Below are 13,132 nucleotides of genomic sequence, written 5' to 3' on the forward strand. Positions count from 1 at the left end.
GTGGTCTCCCGTCCTCACTGCCCAGCTCACTGCTGCCTGCACTCTGCCCCCGCTCTGTGCCCAGGGTGCCTCTCCAGCCGGGAGTCTTGCCGACATCATGTCCCAGAAACACCTTCAGATCAACCAGACCTTTGAGGAGCTGCGGCTGGTCACGCAGGACACCGAGAACGAGCTGAAGAAGCTGCAGCAGACTCAGGAGTACTTCATCATCCAGTACCAGGAGAGCCTGAGGATCCAGGGTGAGGCGGGGGTGGGGCTGGGAAGAAGCTCAGGTCCTGTCGGGAGAGAACCAGCTGCCTTTCTCTGGAGCATCAGGGGATCGTTCGCGTTGGGAAGATGAGGCCTGGGAAGGGGAGAAGGCCAAGGCTTGCCTTCGGAGAGTGTGGCTCTCACTCAGGCTGCCCATACCCAGCCAGCTCCTGGTCTTGCAGGAAGCGCTCCCAGTCCAGTAGACAGCACCCCGACGGTGCTTTTGTATGTTTTAAGTGCTGCTTCACTCTCTGAGCAGGGCCAGTATAAGGGCTCAGGACTGTGTTTCTGGTGACAAACTTTTCATGTTCAGCACAGCTATTCAGAGAGGCCATCCTGGGGCACATCAGTTGCCCGTAGACAAAGGCCCCCCTTCCTGGTAGGAATCCAGCCTGGCAGTCTGGGTACAGAGAACTTCAGAGTCAGCCCGGAGGCTGTGGAGCCTCAACAGCGCCCTCTGTTGTCCTTGTGGGAGCCCGGCAGTGTGGCAGTGGTTTCCTCAGAGAAGCCTTTGCTGCACCAACCAGCCATTCAAACACACACACACACACACACATGCAGTGCGCTCTTCCAATACCACGCGTGTGGGCGCCGACCTGTAACTATATCGATACTGTTTATTAACTGTGTCTTCCCCACTAGGATGTAAATTCTTTGAGAATTCTTTGAGAAGGGACTGCGTCTTACATCTCTATACCCTCAGGCCAGCACATTGCCTGAATCACCATAGGTGTTGAATAGATGTCGGTGGGATGAGTCTAGCATGTCTTCTTCCCATCTGATTCCATACCTGACTGGCCCCAGGGTGGGGGGAAGCCCACTTCCCAGATGGGGGAACAGGATAGCCAAGCTATTAGTTCTCTCCTGGCCGTGGACTGGTCACCATATCGATGATCCTATTCTTGGGTTTTCTGTTTCCTATGTATGGGTTTGGGTTTGGGTTCTGGTTTGGGCTTGTACCCATCATGCAATGTCAGTTCTGTCTCATTTATCAAGTTCACCATCAGAAACACAGACTATTGATCTGTTGTGCAGAGAAGGCTCAGTTCCCTCCAGTGGAGCAGACAATTGCCCCACATCTCCTGGCGGCCTTCCCAGAAACGTCTGCAAATTGCCAGGAGAAACCGAACTGGGTCGCTGGCATAGGGAGGCCGCACCAGGCGTTGGGGACACCACCACCTCCCTGTGGTGGCAGGATCCTGAGGTGGCACCCGGACGACCCTGCTGTGTGCCCTGCTGGACGACGCTCTTCCTGCTCAGGCCCCTGCAGTGAGATGGGGGCCATCTCTCCGCATCCCCTTCTCGTCCTGGGCTCTTCCTGGCTGTCTAGAGTTGCTTTGGTCCTTCCCAGCCTGTGTGACCTTGGGCAGGGCCTAGGTCAGTGTGACGGGGCCCTCAGAGGCCTGCCAGGAGCTTGACCAAGACATGCTGATGCTCACATCTTCTTGACTCAGCCCGAGGAAGGACACTGGGTGTTCAAAATGGCTATTGGCTGCGCATAATTCCCCCAGAAGTTAGGATAGTGTTTCCCTAGGCGGGGGATGGGATCGCAAGCTGTGGAGGTGAGCAGGTGGCTTTAATTGGGAAATGTTTGATTTCTTAATCTGGGTTATGAATTCACAGGTGTTTTTATATGATTCTTTCTCCCTTCCCTATGTCTTAAGTATTTCATAACTGATTTTTTTAAACCCTCACCTGAGGATATTTTTCCATTGATTTGTAGAGAGTGGAAGGCAGAGGGAGAGACAGAGAGGGAAAAAGCATCGATGTGAGAGAGACACATCAATTGGTTGCCTCCGACATGCACCCCGACCAGGGCCGGGAGCCTGTAGCCGAGGTACATGCCCTTGACCAGAATCACACCCGGGACCCTTCAGTCCACAGGCTGATGCTCTATGCACTGAGTCAAACCAGCTAGGACAGTGATGGCGAATCTATGACCCGCGTGTCAGAGGTGACACGCGAACTCATTTTTTTGGTTGATTTTTCTTTGTTACATGGCATTTAAATATATAAAATAAATATCAAAAATATAAATCTTTGTTTTACTATGGTTGCAAAGATAAAAAAATTTCTATATGTGACACGGCACCAGAGTTAAGTTAGGGTTTTTCAAAATGCTGACACGCCGAGCTCAAAAGCTTCGCCGTCACTGAGCTAGGGTCATAACTGCTTTTTTTTTTTAAGGGTAATTATGCCTCACTGACTCCCTATTCCTGCCATTGATAACCTTCCTAAAGGTTATCTCTCTCTCTCTCGCCTTCTCTCTCTCTCCCTTTCCTCTCTCTCTTTTCTCTTCCTGTTGGTCAGCTGAGCTCACAGTGACCCAACCTGGCGCCTTTTGTGCATAGAGAACCTCCTCTCCCTGAGCAGAGGCAGCTGTGCCCCAGGAGGCGGCACAGGCCCAGGAGCAGGGCCTTCCCTGGCGGGCGGGGCTGAGAGCTGCTGGTCCCCGTCACCCTTCAGTCCTGTCCTGTAGCCCATTGAGCAACAGGGACTCACTCTCACCCAGAGCTTCACGTGCCAGGCAGCTTCCTGAGCATTTTCCGTATCAGCCCTTTTCATCCCCAAGCAACCCGCCGAGGCAGGGAGCAGGCTTCCCCGTTTGCACCCGGGAGACTGAGGCACAGGACAGTGAGGCGGTTCCCCCCGGGTCCACCCCGCTAGCAGATGGCCAGGCCGAGGCAGACGAGGCAGTGTGGCTCCAAGCCGGACCCCAGTGTGGCGTGAGGAAGGCGGGGCCCCAGCTGTGTGGGCTGGGGTGGTAGGATCCTCCTCAGCTGTCCCCACAAGCTTCTGTCTCCTCGTCCCTAGAGGGGAGCTCAGAGTTGGGGGCCAGGGAGTGAAGCTGGCGCATCTCCGGGGCCCTTGGCTGCCAGATCCCTGACTGGCCGTTGGTCAGGCACGTCACCCTGAGGGTCTTGTCTGCAGAGCAAGTGAGTGTGGTTTCTCCGGGTTTCCTGCTGGAAGCTGGGGGTCATGGCCACGGTGTCCTGTCCCTCCTCCAGCTCAGTTTGCCCAGCTGGCCCAGCTGAACCCGCAGGAGCGTCTGAGCCGGGAGTCAGCCCTGCAGCAGAAGCAGGTGTCCCTGGAGGCCTGGCTGCAGAGAGAGGCCCAGACGCTGCAGCAATACCGCGTGGTGAGTGGGTGTGCGTCCCTCTCCTCCAATCCCGCGTGGTGAGTGGGTGTGCGTCCCTCTCCTCCAGGCGTGGGGTTCACATCCTGAGCTGTCGGGGACCTGAGCTGTCGGGGACCGAGAGAGGGATAGGCCAGGGCCCCGGGGGCAGGAGGCCTGTGGGGACCTGTGAGGCAGAGCAGGTCGGGGGGAGGCCCTGCCTCCTGAGCGAGGCCCTGCAGGATTGTTCCCCAGGAGCCAGAGGGCCTGCTCCCCTCCCTCAGGAGCTGGCCGAGAAGCACCAGAAGACCCTGCAGCTGCTGCGCAAGCAGCAGACCATCATCCTGGATGACGAGCTGATCCAGTGGAAGCGGCGACAGCAGCTGGCCGGGAATGGGGGGCCCCCTGAGGGCAGCCTGGACGTGCTGCAGTCCTGGTAATTTGGGGGGGCAGGGGCAGGTAGGGAGGGGGGCCGGGGCTCAGGGTGGTCTACCAGCTGCTTATTCTGCTCCCGAGTTTCCATGTGCAGCCGCTCGCTCTGTCCTGTGACAGGTCTTACTTCACCAGTGGTCTGGTTCCCGCACAGACTTTGATGCCCCCAGTCATGCCCCCTCCCTGGGAAGGGAGTCACTGTGTTGGGGGTGGGGCAGGGCCAGGTGCTCTGGGCTGATGCTCGGCTGGTTGGGTACAAATCAGGGTCACGCCTCCTGCGTGTCTGTGTTTCTGGAAGTCAGGGCAGCCGCTGCCCTGCTCTGCTCAGTGGACAGGAGTGGGGGCTGAGGTGTAAAGCCTTCCTGGGTGAGGGTGGGGCTAGGTCTTGGGGGGCTCACCCCAGACTGGGAGCCTCTTCACCTTTGGCCTGGGGGAGGGGTGAAGGCCTGTCCTTTCCTTTGGCCCCGGGGCTGGGGTGCAGGTGTGAGAAGTTGGCCGAGATCATCTGGCAGAACCGGCAGCAGATCCGCAGAGCTGAGCACCTCTGCCAGCAGCTGCCCATCCCCGGCCCCGTGGAGGAGATGCTGGCCGAGGTCAATGCCACCATCACAGACATCATCTCCGCCCTGGTGACCAGGTGACTGCTGCCTCTCGGCCGCGCCCAGCCCCGCATGTGGTTGGCCTGGGGGAGGCGGGGGTGCTTTGCAGATCGGGGGGCTCTCACTGGCACCCTTGTCTCTCTCTGCTCACACCCTTTCCCTTCTGTCCCCAGTCGCCGTTGACCTTTCCCAGTTTCTCTTGTGAGCGCTACCTGGGCTGCCCTTGCTTCCTGCGCCCTGGTGACCAGGTGACTGCTGCCTCTCGGCCGCGCCCAGCCCCGCATGTGGTTGGCCTGGGGGAGGCAGGGGGTGCTTTGCAGATGGGGGGCTCTCACTGGCACCCTTGTCTCTCTCTGCTCACACCCTTTCCCTTCTGTCCCCAGTCGCCGTTGACCTTTCCCAGTTTCTCTTGTGAGCGCTACCTGGGCTGCCCTTGCTTCCTGCAGCCCCGTGCCAGCTGCCGAGTTCATGTCCCTGCCTCCCCTCCCGCCTCCCCGCGGCTCTCAGTGGCCTCCCTGGGAACAGGGTCTCGGCCACGTGCCCTTCCTCTGCCTGCCGAGCCCTGTGTGCGGCCTCCTCCCCACACGGGGGACCAGAGCCCTGTGCCCTGAGGCAGCATCTCGTCCCTTGGGTCCCCGCAGCACGTTCATCATTGAGAAGCAGCCCCCTCAGGTCCTGAAGACCCAGACCAAGTTTGCAGCCACCGTGCGCCTGCTGGTGGGGGGGAAGCTGAACGTGCACATGAACCCCCCCCAGGTGAAGGCCACCATCATCAGCGAGCAGCAGGCCAAGTCGCTGCTCAAGAACGAGAACACCCGCAAGTACGTGCGTCCTTCCTGTGTCTCGGCCCCTTTCCTCGAGGCCCGGCCGTGGGATGGAGGGATCCTCCTCAGAAGGGTCCTATGTGGGGGCCCCGGCAGCCCTGCTGGCCTTCTGGCTCTCAGAGAAAGAGCAGAAGGGGTTCTTCTGTGAAGATAGTATGATACGGTTTCACTTAGTAGGAATTCACTTAAGAAAACTTTTGTATATTTTATGTATATTTCTTTCTTTTTTAAAAAAAATATATAACATTTCTTCTAAATGACGTAAATTTTTATTTTTTAAATATATTTTTATTGATTTCAGAGAGGAAGGGAGTGGGAGAGAGACAGAAACATCAGTGATGAGAGAGAATCATTGATTGGCTGCCTCCTGCAGGCCCCTCACTAGGGATCGAGCCCGCAACCCAGGCATGTGCCCCTGCCCGGAATCGAACCTGGGACCCTTCAGTCCTCAGTCTGACTCTATCCACTGAGCCAAGCCAGTCATGGCATGACATAAGTTTTTAAATACCTTCTGTGCTTCCTCCGACCCCGAGCATATCTGTACCCGCTGTGAGCCGAGACCCTGCGTGGGTTTAGAGCTGCGTCTCTCTGATTTGCAGTGAGTACAGCGGGGAGATCTTGAACAACTGCTGTGTGATGGAGTATCACCAGGCCACAGGCACGCTCAGCGCCCACTTCAGGAACATGGTGAGGACGGAGGGAGGGGACGAACAGATTCCCCTGCTTCTCTGAGGACCTGGTCACCTGAATGTTCTCCTTTGCAGTCCCTGAAACGCATCAAGAGGTCTGACCGTCGTGGGGCAGAGTCAGTGACCGAAGAAAAATTCACAATCCTGTTTGAATCACAGTTCAGTGTTGGTGGAAATGAGCTGGTCTTTCAAGTCAAGGTAAAGCCCTCCCTCAGCAGTGTGTCCGTGAGCACTTTATTCACACAAGAACTGTTTGGGTCACATAGTCCCTTTTTAAAAAATTTTTATTGATGAACAGAAAGTGAGGACGGATATTTGTTACTTGCTCTCCCCCCCCCCTTGCACACACCCCCCAAAATGTCTTCATTCTCTCTCTTTAAAAAATATATATATATATATATTTTCTTACTGATTTCAGAGAGAGGAAGGGAGAGATAGAAGCATCAATGATGGAATAAAATCATTGATCGGCTGCCTCCTGTACGGCCCCCTACTGGGGATCAAGCCCACAACCCAGGCATGTGCCCTGTCCTGGAATGGAACTGTGATCTCCTGGTTTGTGGGTCGATGCTCAACCACTGAGCCACACCGGCCGGGCCGTACTCTCTCTTCTCTCTCTCGTTCTCTGTGTAACTTAGAGAACTTATTCCATCCTTCAGAAATACCTAATGAAACCTCTTTTACCATATCTGAAATGTCTAAGATTTTGCCAGTGTGGAGAAGTCATATTATTCCCGGAGCCATTCACATTCTGTGTCCCAGGTGACACTTACTGAAGCTTGAAGAATGAACATGTTGTGATTGAAAAGAAGAAGAAAAGGGGAAGAAGTGTGGCTGGTGGGCGCTCAGCCCTTCTGTGTCTTTGCAGACCCTGTCCCTCCCGGTGGTGGTGATTGTCCACGGCAGCCAGGACAACAACGCGACGGCCACGGTTCTCTGGGACAATGCTTTTGCGGAATCTGTGAGTTGGTCCCTTGGGCCTGCGGGTCTCAAGATCTTGATGCTGGTGTCATGGATCTCTTCCACGTGTTCTCCCCAAAAGAGCATAGAAAAAAAATGCTGTTCTTGTTGGCAGGAGGCAGAAGGGAGTGTGTGTAGGAAATGGAAAGAGGGCGGGCTTGACGCCAGGCCAAGGTTTCAGGGCAAGCTGCCCCATGTCCTCACTCTGTGGCTGTGGGAAATTCACTCCCTCTCTGAGCTCAAGGCCCCTAAGTGTCTACAACCCGGGATCATAGTGCTCCATCGTGTCGTTAGGAAGATAAACTACATAACATACAAAATGCTTGTCTCAGACTCCATGCTCAGGAGATTTTGTTTTGAATCCCTGGGTGAAACCATACGTGGAAGTTGGGGCTCCCAGGTTCCTTCTGGAGGCGCGACCTCTCAGGAGGTGCCTTTAGCTCAGAAGTTGCTTCCTGTCATCCTCCTTCCAATAAATGAGGGTGACATTTAGTTGCCAAATGTTAGGTTCTGTGATTCATCCCAGGTCTCATGAAGAGTGAGATGCTTTGCCTAAGGGTGAAAGCACGATTTTATGGGTTTATGCACCCAAATGCTCTCTGAATGCCACTGGCGTGCTGCCTGCTGAGCGTTTCCACACCATTCAGTAGGCCCGGTTCTACGTGTATTTCCAGTAGAGGTTAGTCCGTAACAGCATGATTAGAGGGTTCTAGTTGTTATTTGGGACATAAAAGTATGTTCTTCTCTAATGGGAACAGTCTTACATTCTCAACAGTTTTCTCTACAGAACCATATATTTGCTGCAGAGGTGAGATTCTTATCAGAAATTCTGCTAAGCTGTGCTACAAACCCTGAGTTTGAGGCTCCTTTTGAAAACCATCTGCCTATATCTTGTCCTGATAAGCCTGCTGGATAGGATTGCCACATCTCTCATCTTCTCTGCCTGTCCACAGACCTCACTCCCCCGGGCACTTTGGCATCCCCTGCAACATGTCATTGCTACAGTATCTTGTCTAAATATATAAGCATTTTAAAAAACATTTTCAGAATGTTAGGGTGCATTTATTTCATGCTGTTTTAAAATAAATACATACTTACGGGAATTTATAGATACATCTGTATAAATGTCATGATATAAGCATATTGCAGCGTTGCTTAGCTAAAGGTTGAAGGCTGACACATAGATGTCCATATACGGGAGTCTGGTTGAATATATTATTATTCTTCCATTAACGTTAACTGCTTTTGTTGCAAGGTTACTATAACATACACTTTAGTGAGTACTTATTATTTACTGAGGCCAGTACTAATTATGGGAAGCACAAATGTATACCCATGACAAAGCTGCAGATAATACCAGAGCCTGTGTAAAATCTTAGTATGGGAAACACAAGTACTAATTTTGAGAAACACAGATGTATAACCCTGACGTAGCTACTTGTAATACAGTGTCCTGTCCATATCTATTCTATATAATAAAAGGCCAGGGACCATAAGCGAAATGACCGGAATGACTGCTTGACCAGTCACTATGAGGTGCATTGACCACCTCTTGGTCCCTCCCACCCCTGGCCTTCGAGCAGCGGCTGGAAGCAGTGGGTGGGGCAGCTGGCTTCGGCAAGTGGGAGCGAGCTACACATGCATGATTTCGTGCGCTGGGCCTCTAGTATATATATATGTGTGTGTGTGTGTGTGTGTGTGTGTGTGTGTGTGTGTGTGTGTGTAGGCCTAATATGCAAAGTGTTCCCTCGGGAGTTCGATTGCTTGCTATGACATGCGCTGTCCACCAGGGGGCAGCGTGGAACGAAGGGAGGCCACTGCTGGTGACCAGCAGCCGCTAGGGACCATACCCGTGCACAGATTTCGTGTACTGGGCCTCTAGTTGTAGAATATATAGCAGCCACAAACAAAAATGAGGAATTTCTTTACATGCTGATGTGAGATCTCCCAGGTATAGTATTCAGTGAAAAAAGGGAGATGCAGGACATGTGGATTTTATGCTTCCATTTGTATTTTTTTAAAAGGAAAAATTGTATGTATTTGCAGGCCAGGATAGAATATCTTTGGAGGTGTAAACAAGAAACTACATCACATGCCTTTGGGAAGAGGAACTGGGTTGCTAGGGGACAGGAATAGGAAAGAGACTTCACTATATAACTTGCTGTACTTTAAAAATTTCATATCACGTGAAGGAATTGCCTACTCAAAAATATTTTTATGGTAATTAAAATGAAGTACTATGGCTGAATGGAATGAAAAACAGTTTATTACAAATTCATATTCTCACCTGTTTTTAATAAAGCTAACTCATAGTTACTATTCTTCCTTACGTTGTTTCACTTTGAGCCAGAGTTCTTTCTTGGCAGAAGTTGTCAAAGACAAGGATTACACTGTGCACACACATGTATGAGCGTTCACACACACACACACACGGTCTCTCTGTCTCTCTGTACCTAGAGAATCAGTGTTTTAGCTTTCTGTTCCCATTCAGTTTACAGCCAGACCTCAGTCATGTTTTGTTTTAGTGGCTGTGAGGATGTGATGTAGGGTTGGACCATTTACAGGACACTGTCGGTAGCACCAGGCTGCCCTCTATATTGTGTGCAAAGAAGGTAAAATGAAGCTTCTGAGTTTCCAGAACTGCACACCCCATGGAAGTTTGAATTTATCCTCAGACTCAGACAAACGTTTGTAACGCCATCCCGCCACCCAGCGTCTTTCTTTTGTGGGTCGAGGAAAGAAATCATGCAACTGTTCACTCAGAAGACTCTGGCTTCTCTCCCCCTCAGGGCAGGGTGCCCTTTGCCGTGCCTGACAAAGTGCTGTGGCCGCAGCTGTGTGAAGCGCTCAACATGAAATTCAAGGCCGAAGTGCAGAGCAACCGGGGCCTGACCAAGGAGAACCTCGTGTTCCTGGCGCAGAAGCTGTTCAACAGCAGCAGCAGCCACCTCGAGGACTACAACAGCATGTCCGTGTCCTGGTCCCAGTTCAACAGGGTGAGGACCCCCCCCCCCCCCCCCCCCGCTGGCTGGCTGCCGGGAGGGAGATCAATCCCTTCCAACCAGACGCCTGCAGGAACTTCCCTTCCCCGGCCCTCGGGCTTCCTGTCTCTAATAAAATGCGCCTGAAGCAACAGGAAGCTCCTGAATAGACAACGACATATTTTTTTATGTAGAAAATCACATCTTTGCATATTTAAGTAAATTGGGCTTTGTGTGTAGCTGGTGCATTTTATAAAGGAAGCAGAGCCGGGCGAAGTACAGCTTTGGCGATGATCAGAACGTCATGGCTCAGTCCCGTTGACTCCGATGTCCCCTGATGTGTGATGCGAAGTCAGGCTCCCGCGGACCCTCAGCCCACCCAAGCGGATGCTGATGGAGGGCCCTCTTCCTCTAGCATCTGCTCGTTCAGATGTCCCCTGTCACATCTTTGATTTGAAATCTAACATTTTTCTTTTTACACCATCACCCTCGCCGCCACCCCGGGGTTTTCAGTACCCTCATTCAGAGATCTCATCGTCTCTGAGTCTAAATCTTTTAAGTGGTTGTGTGTTAACCAGTTGGCCAACGTGTTGGCTGGCAGTCAGAGGTGTTTTGATAGGGGAAGCAGGACTTTCACTAGAATCCGATAACTGCATTCTGCTGATCATTCTTGGCGACCGCTGTGTGCTGGAGCAATCTCTGTGGCCTTGTGATCTAATCCAGTTCAAATTTACAAGCCCCCTGGGCATCTGGCTAAGATGCCGACGCTGCTTCGGTGGGTCTGGGATGAGGCCTGAAAGTTTGCCTTTCTCTGGAGCTCTTGGGTGGTGGTGGTGGTGCTGCTGGTCCCAGAATCCACATCAAAACCAGCAAAGGACCGGTCAGCCCAGGGGGCAGGTGTTCGTAGCAGGGGGTGGGAGTCGCTCTGCGCTGTTTTTGCCCTGTTTCCTTCTTTTCTCCTCTATCTTGTTTTTTGTTGTTGTTGTTGTTGCAGGACCATTTATTTGGGAAAACTCAGGCAGGTCTTTATATTTGTATGATTCTGACAGTGTCGGTGTTTATTTTCCATTTGGTTTTTCCAGTTAAAGTAGATACGGGTACTGTTCCGAGTGTTACCTCTGCCTTCTTGTGTTCATTGTTGTGTCTCCAATCAGGAGAATTTACCAGGACGGAACTACACTTTCTGGCAGTGGTTTGATGGGGTGATGGAAGTGTTAAAGAAACATCTCAAGCCTCATTGGAATGACGGGTGAGAATCCTCATTTCTTACGTCTGCCGTAAAGTAAGAAGGTTGTCTTTCTACGGTTTTAAAAAAAAAAAATCACTCTCTGCTTCTGCTCCTTTGACCTTTGTGATCCAGGGCTATTTTGGGTTTCGTGAATAAGCAACAGGCCCACGATCTACTCATTAACAAGCCCGATGGGACCTTCCTGCTGAGATTCAGCGACTCTGAAATCGGCGGGATCACCATCGCTTGGAAGTTTGATTCTCGTGAGTGCCCCTCCCCTTTAACGAGGAGAGGCCAGAGGGCCCCGGTTAACTGCTTTTGTTGCAAGATCGCTTTCACATACACTTCAGTGCGTCCGTATTATTGTCTGAGGCCAGTGCTGATTATGGGAAGCACAGATGTAGACCCAGGACAGAGCTGCCGATGATACCAGAGCCTGTGTAAGATCTTGTTATGGGAAACACAAGTCCTAATTTTGAGAAACACAGATGCGTAACCCTGATGCAGCTACTTGCCATACAGTGTCCTGTCCACGTTCTCAGCTGCTTCCCTTCTGAAATGTCCCCCTTCTCATTACTCAACCTTGAGCTGGTTTCAGTGAAAATGTACTTTAATAAGTTGGAGTCGTTCACATAGAAGTAATGTTATTTTAATTATTCCTTCATCCTAACTGACACAAGGACCTTGTCACGGGTCATTTTCATTCAAGAATGTTAGTTCTTTCCTCTGACCCTCACAAACTAAGTAACAGCAGCTTTCGAGTGTGCTTTGTGGCTTAAAGACGTGAACAGCGTCTGATAGTGCTCACGTGTCCTCTGGCTGGGGACCTGCTTCCTATCTCCCTTACACACTTCTGTGCAGGGAATCAGGGAGTCAGTACGTTTCTTCTAGAAAGGGACAGAACGTCGTTTAACTGAAGCCACCTGAGGGAGATCACGGCATCTCTAGGAAAGTGATGAATGTGATGAATGCATCACCAACTATCTACCCATGGCTTTTAAAAACAGCTACTCCAGCCCTGGCTCAGTTTGTCGAGTGTCATCCTTGGGTCTGGGAGGCAACTGATCAGATGTTTCTCTCTCACATTGATGTTTCTCTCTCCCTCCCTCCTTCTCCCCCTCCCTTTCCCTCTGTCTCTCCCTCGCCCTCTCTCTCTCCCTTTCCCTTCCTCTGTCTCTTAAAATTTTTTTTAAATCAATTAAACATTTAAAAATTAATTAATTATTTCTTAAAAACAGCTATTTGATCTATAACCTGTAGTTATTTTTAAATGGAGAGGGTTTTTTGGGGGGGGTACAATTTAATGGAGAGCTTTAATTTGTAGAATATTTGGGTATTAAGATTTCTTGTTCAGAAACTATGTTTAGAACATTGTTATTCTGTTTATTGATCTAGAGGAAAGAATGTTTTGGAATCTGATGCCTTTTACCACCAGAGACTTCTCCATTCGGTCCCTGGCCGACCGCCTGGGGGACCTGGATTACCTTATCTACGTGTTCCCCGATCGGCCGAAAGATGAAGTATACTCCAAATATTACACACCAGTTCCATGCGAGCCTGCCACTGGTAACAATGTTCGCATTCTGATTTGGTTTTGTTGTGTTTTGGTTGTATTTTAGTTATTTGTGTGTGTGTGTGTGTGTCTGTCTGTCTGTCTTGCATGAAAACCTACACAGTTAGCCTACAGTCACTTGAGCATTATCCAGGGCAGGTGTAAATCCTGGGCTGTATTCTGCAGTCATACAGAAAACACACCTGCCACTAACCCCAAATACCAAATTGAAGGGAACAAACTGCTTTTAACACAAGCTGAAGTCAAAATTAGGAAGGTAAAATTTTGTTTTTCAAATCAGAAATGGTTTTGTTTTCTGAGCATAAAAGTTTTATGTATTTATTGTAAAATGTCCAGAAAAGAATAAAAAAAGAAAAAAGAATCCATTCATCTTCCTGCCAGTCATAGAATCTGTTCATCGGTTTCAGGTTTGGCTCTGATTGGCATAAAAATGATATCTCAGGTTTTATTTTCATTTATTTGATTCCAGGTAAGGTCAAACA

General features: G+C 50.8%; 1 protein-coding gene across 6 annotated transcripts in view; it reads left to right on the forward strand.

The window, feature by feature from the left end:
* Positions 1 to 13,132, forward strand: part of LOC102424720 (signal transducer and activator of transcription 5B) — a 56,337-nt gene that overhangs the window by 39,189 nt on the left and 4,016 nt on the right. For 5 of the 6 annotated variants that reach the window (XR_002830123.1, XM_006092376.3, XM_006092377.3 and 2 more), the window contains 12 exons: positions 65 to 239; positions 3,258 to 3,388; positions 3,649 to 3,800; positions 4,278 to 4,433; positions 5,037 to 5,216; positions 5,819 to 5,906; positions 5,984 to 6,106; positions 6,777 to 6,869; positions 9,658 to 9,864; positions 11,004 to 11,098; positions 11,210 to 11,340; positions 12,473 to 12,643. Coding sequence is in view for 5 of the 6 variants with exons in the window: in XM_006092376.3 (XP_006092438.1) it covers positions 65 to 239; positions 3,258 to 3,388; positions 3,649 to 3,800; positions 4,278 to 4,433; positions 5,037 to 5,216; positions 5,819 to 5,906; positions 5,984 to 6,106; positions 6,777 to 6,869; positions 9,658 to 9,864; positions 11,004 to 11,098; positions 11,210 to 11,340; positions 12,473 to 12,643 (1,702 nt within the window). In the remaining variant the exon portion in view is untranslated. Of the gene's footprint in view, positions 1 to 64; positions 240 to 3,257; positions 3,389 to 3,648; positions 3,801 to 4,277; positions 4,434 to 5,036; positions 5,217 to 5,818; positions 5,907 to 5,983; positions 6,107 to 6,776; positions 6,870 to 9,657; positions 9,865 to 11,003; positions 11,099 to 11,209; positions 11,341 to 12,472; positions 12,652 to 13,132 lie in introns of all 6 variants that reach the window. The other variant, XM_023756910.1, reaches the window with a different exon arrangement.

The sequence above is a fragment of the Myotis lucifugus genome, unplaced genomic scaffold, assembly GCF_000147115.1.
Source record: "Myotis lucifugus unplaced genomic scaffold, Myoluc2.0 scaffold_100, whole genome shotgun sequence".
In the NCBI taxonomy this organism is placed as follows: Eukaryota; Metazoa; Chordata; class Mammalia; order Chiroptera; family Vespertilionidae; genus Myotis; species Myotis lucifugus.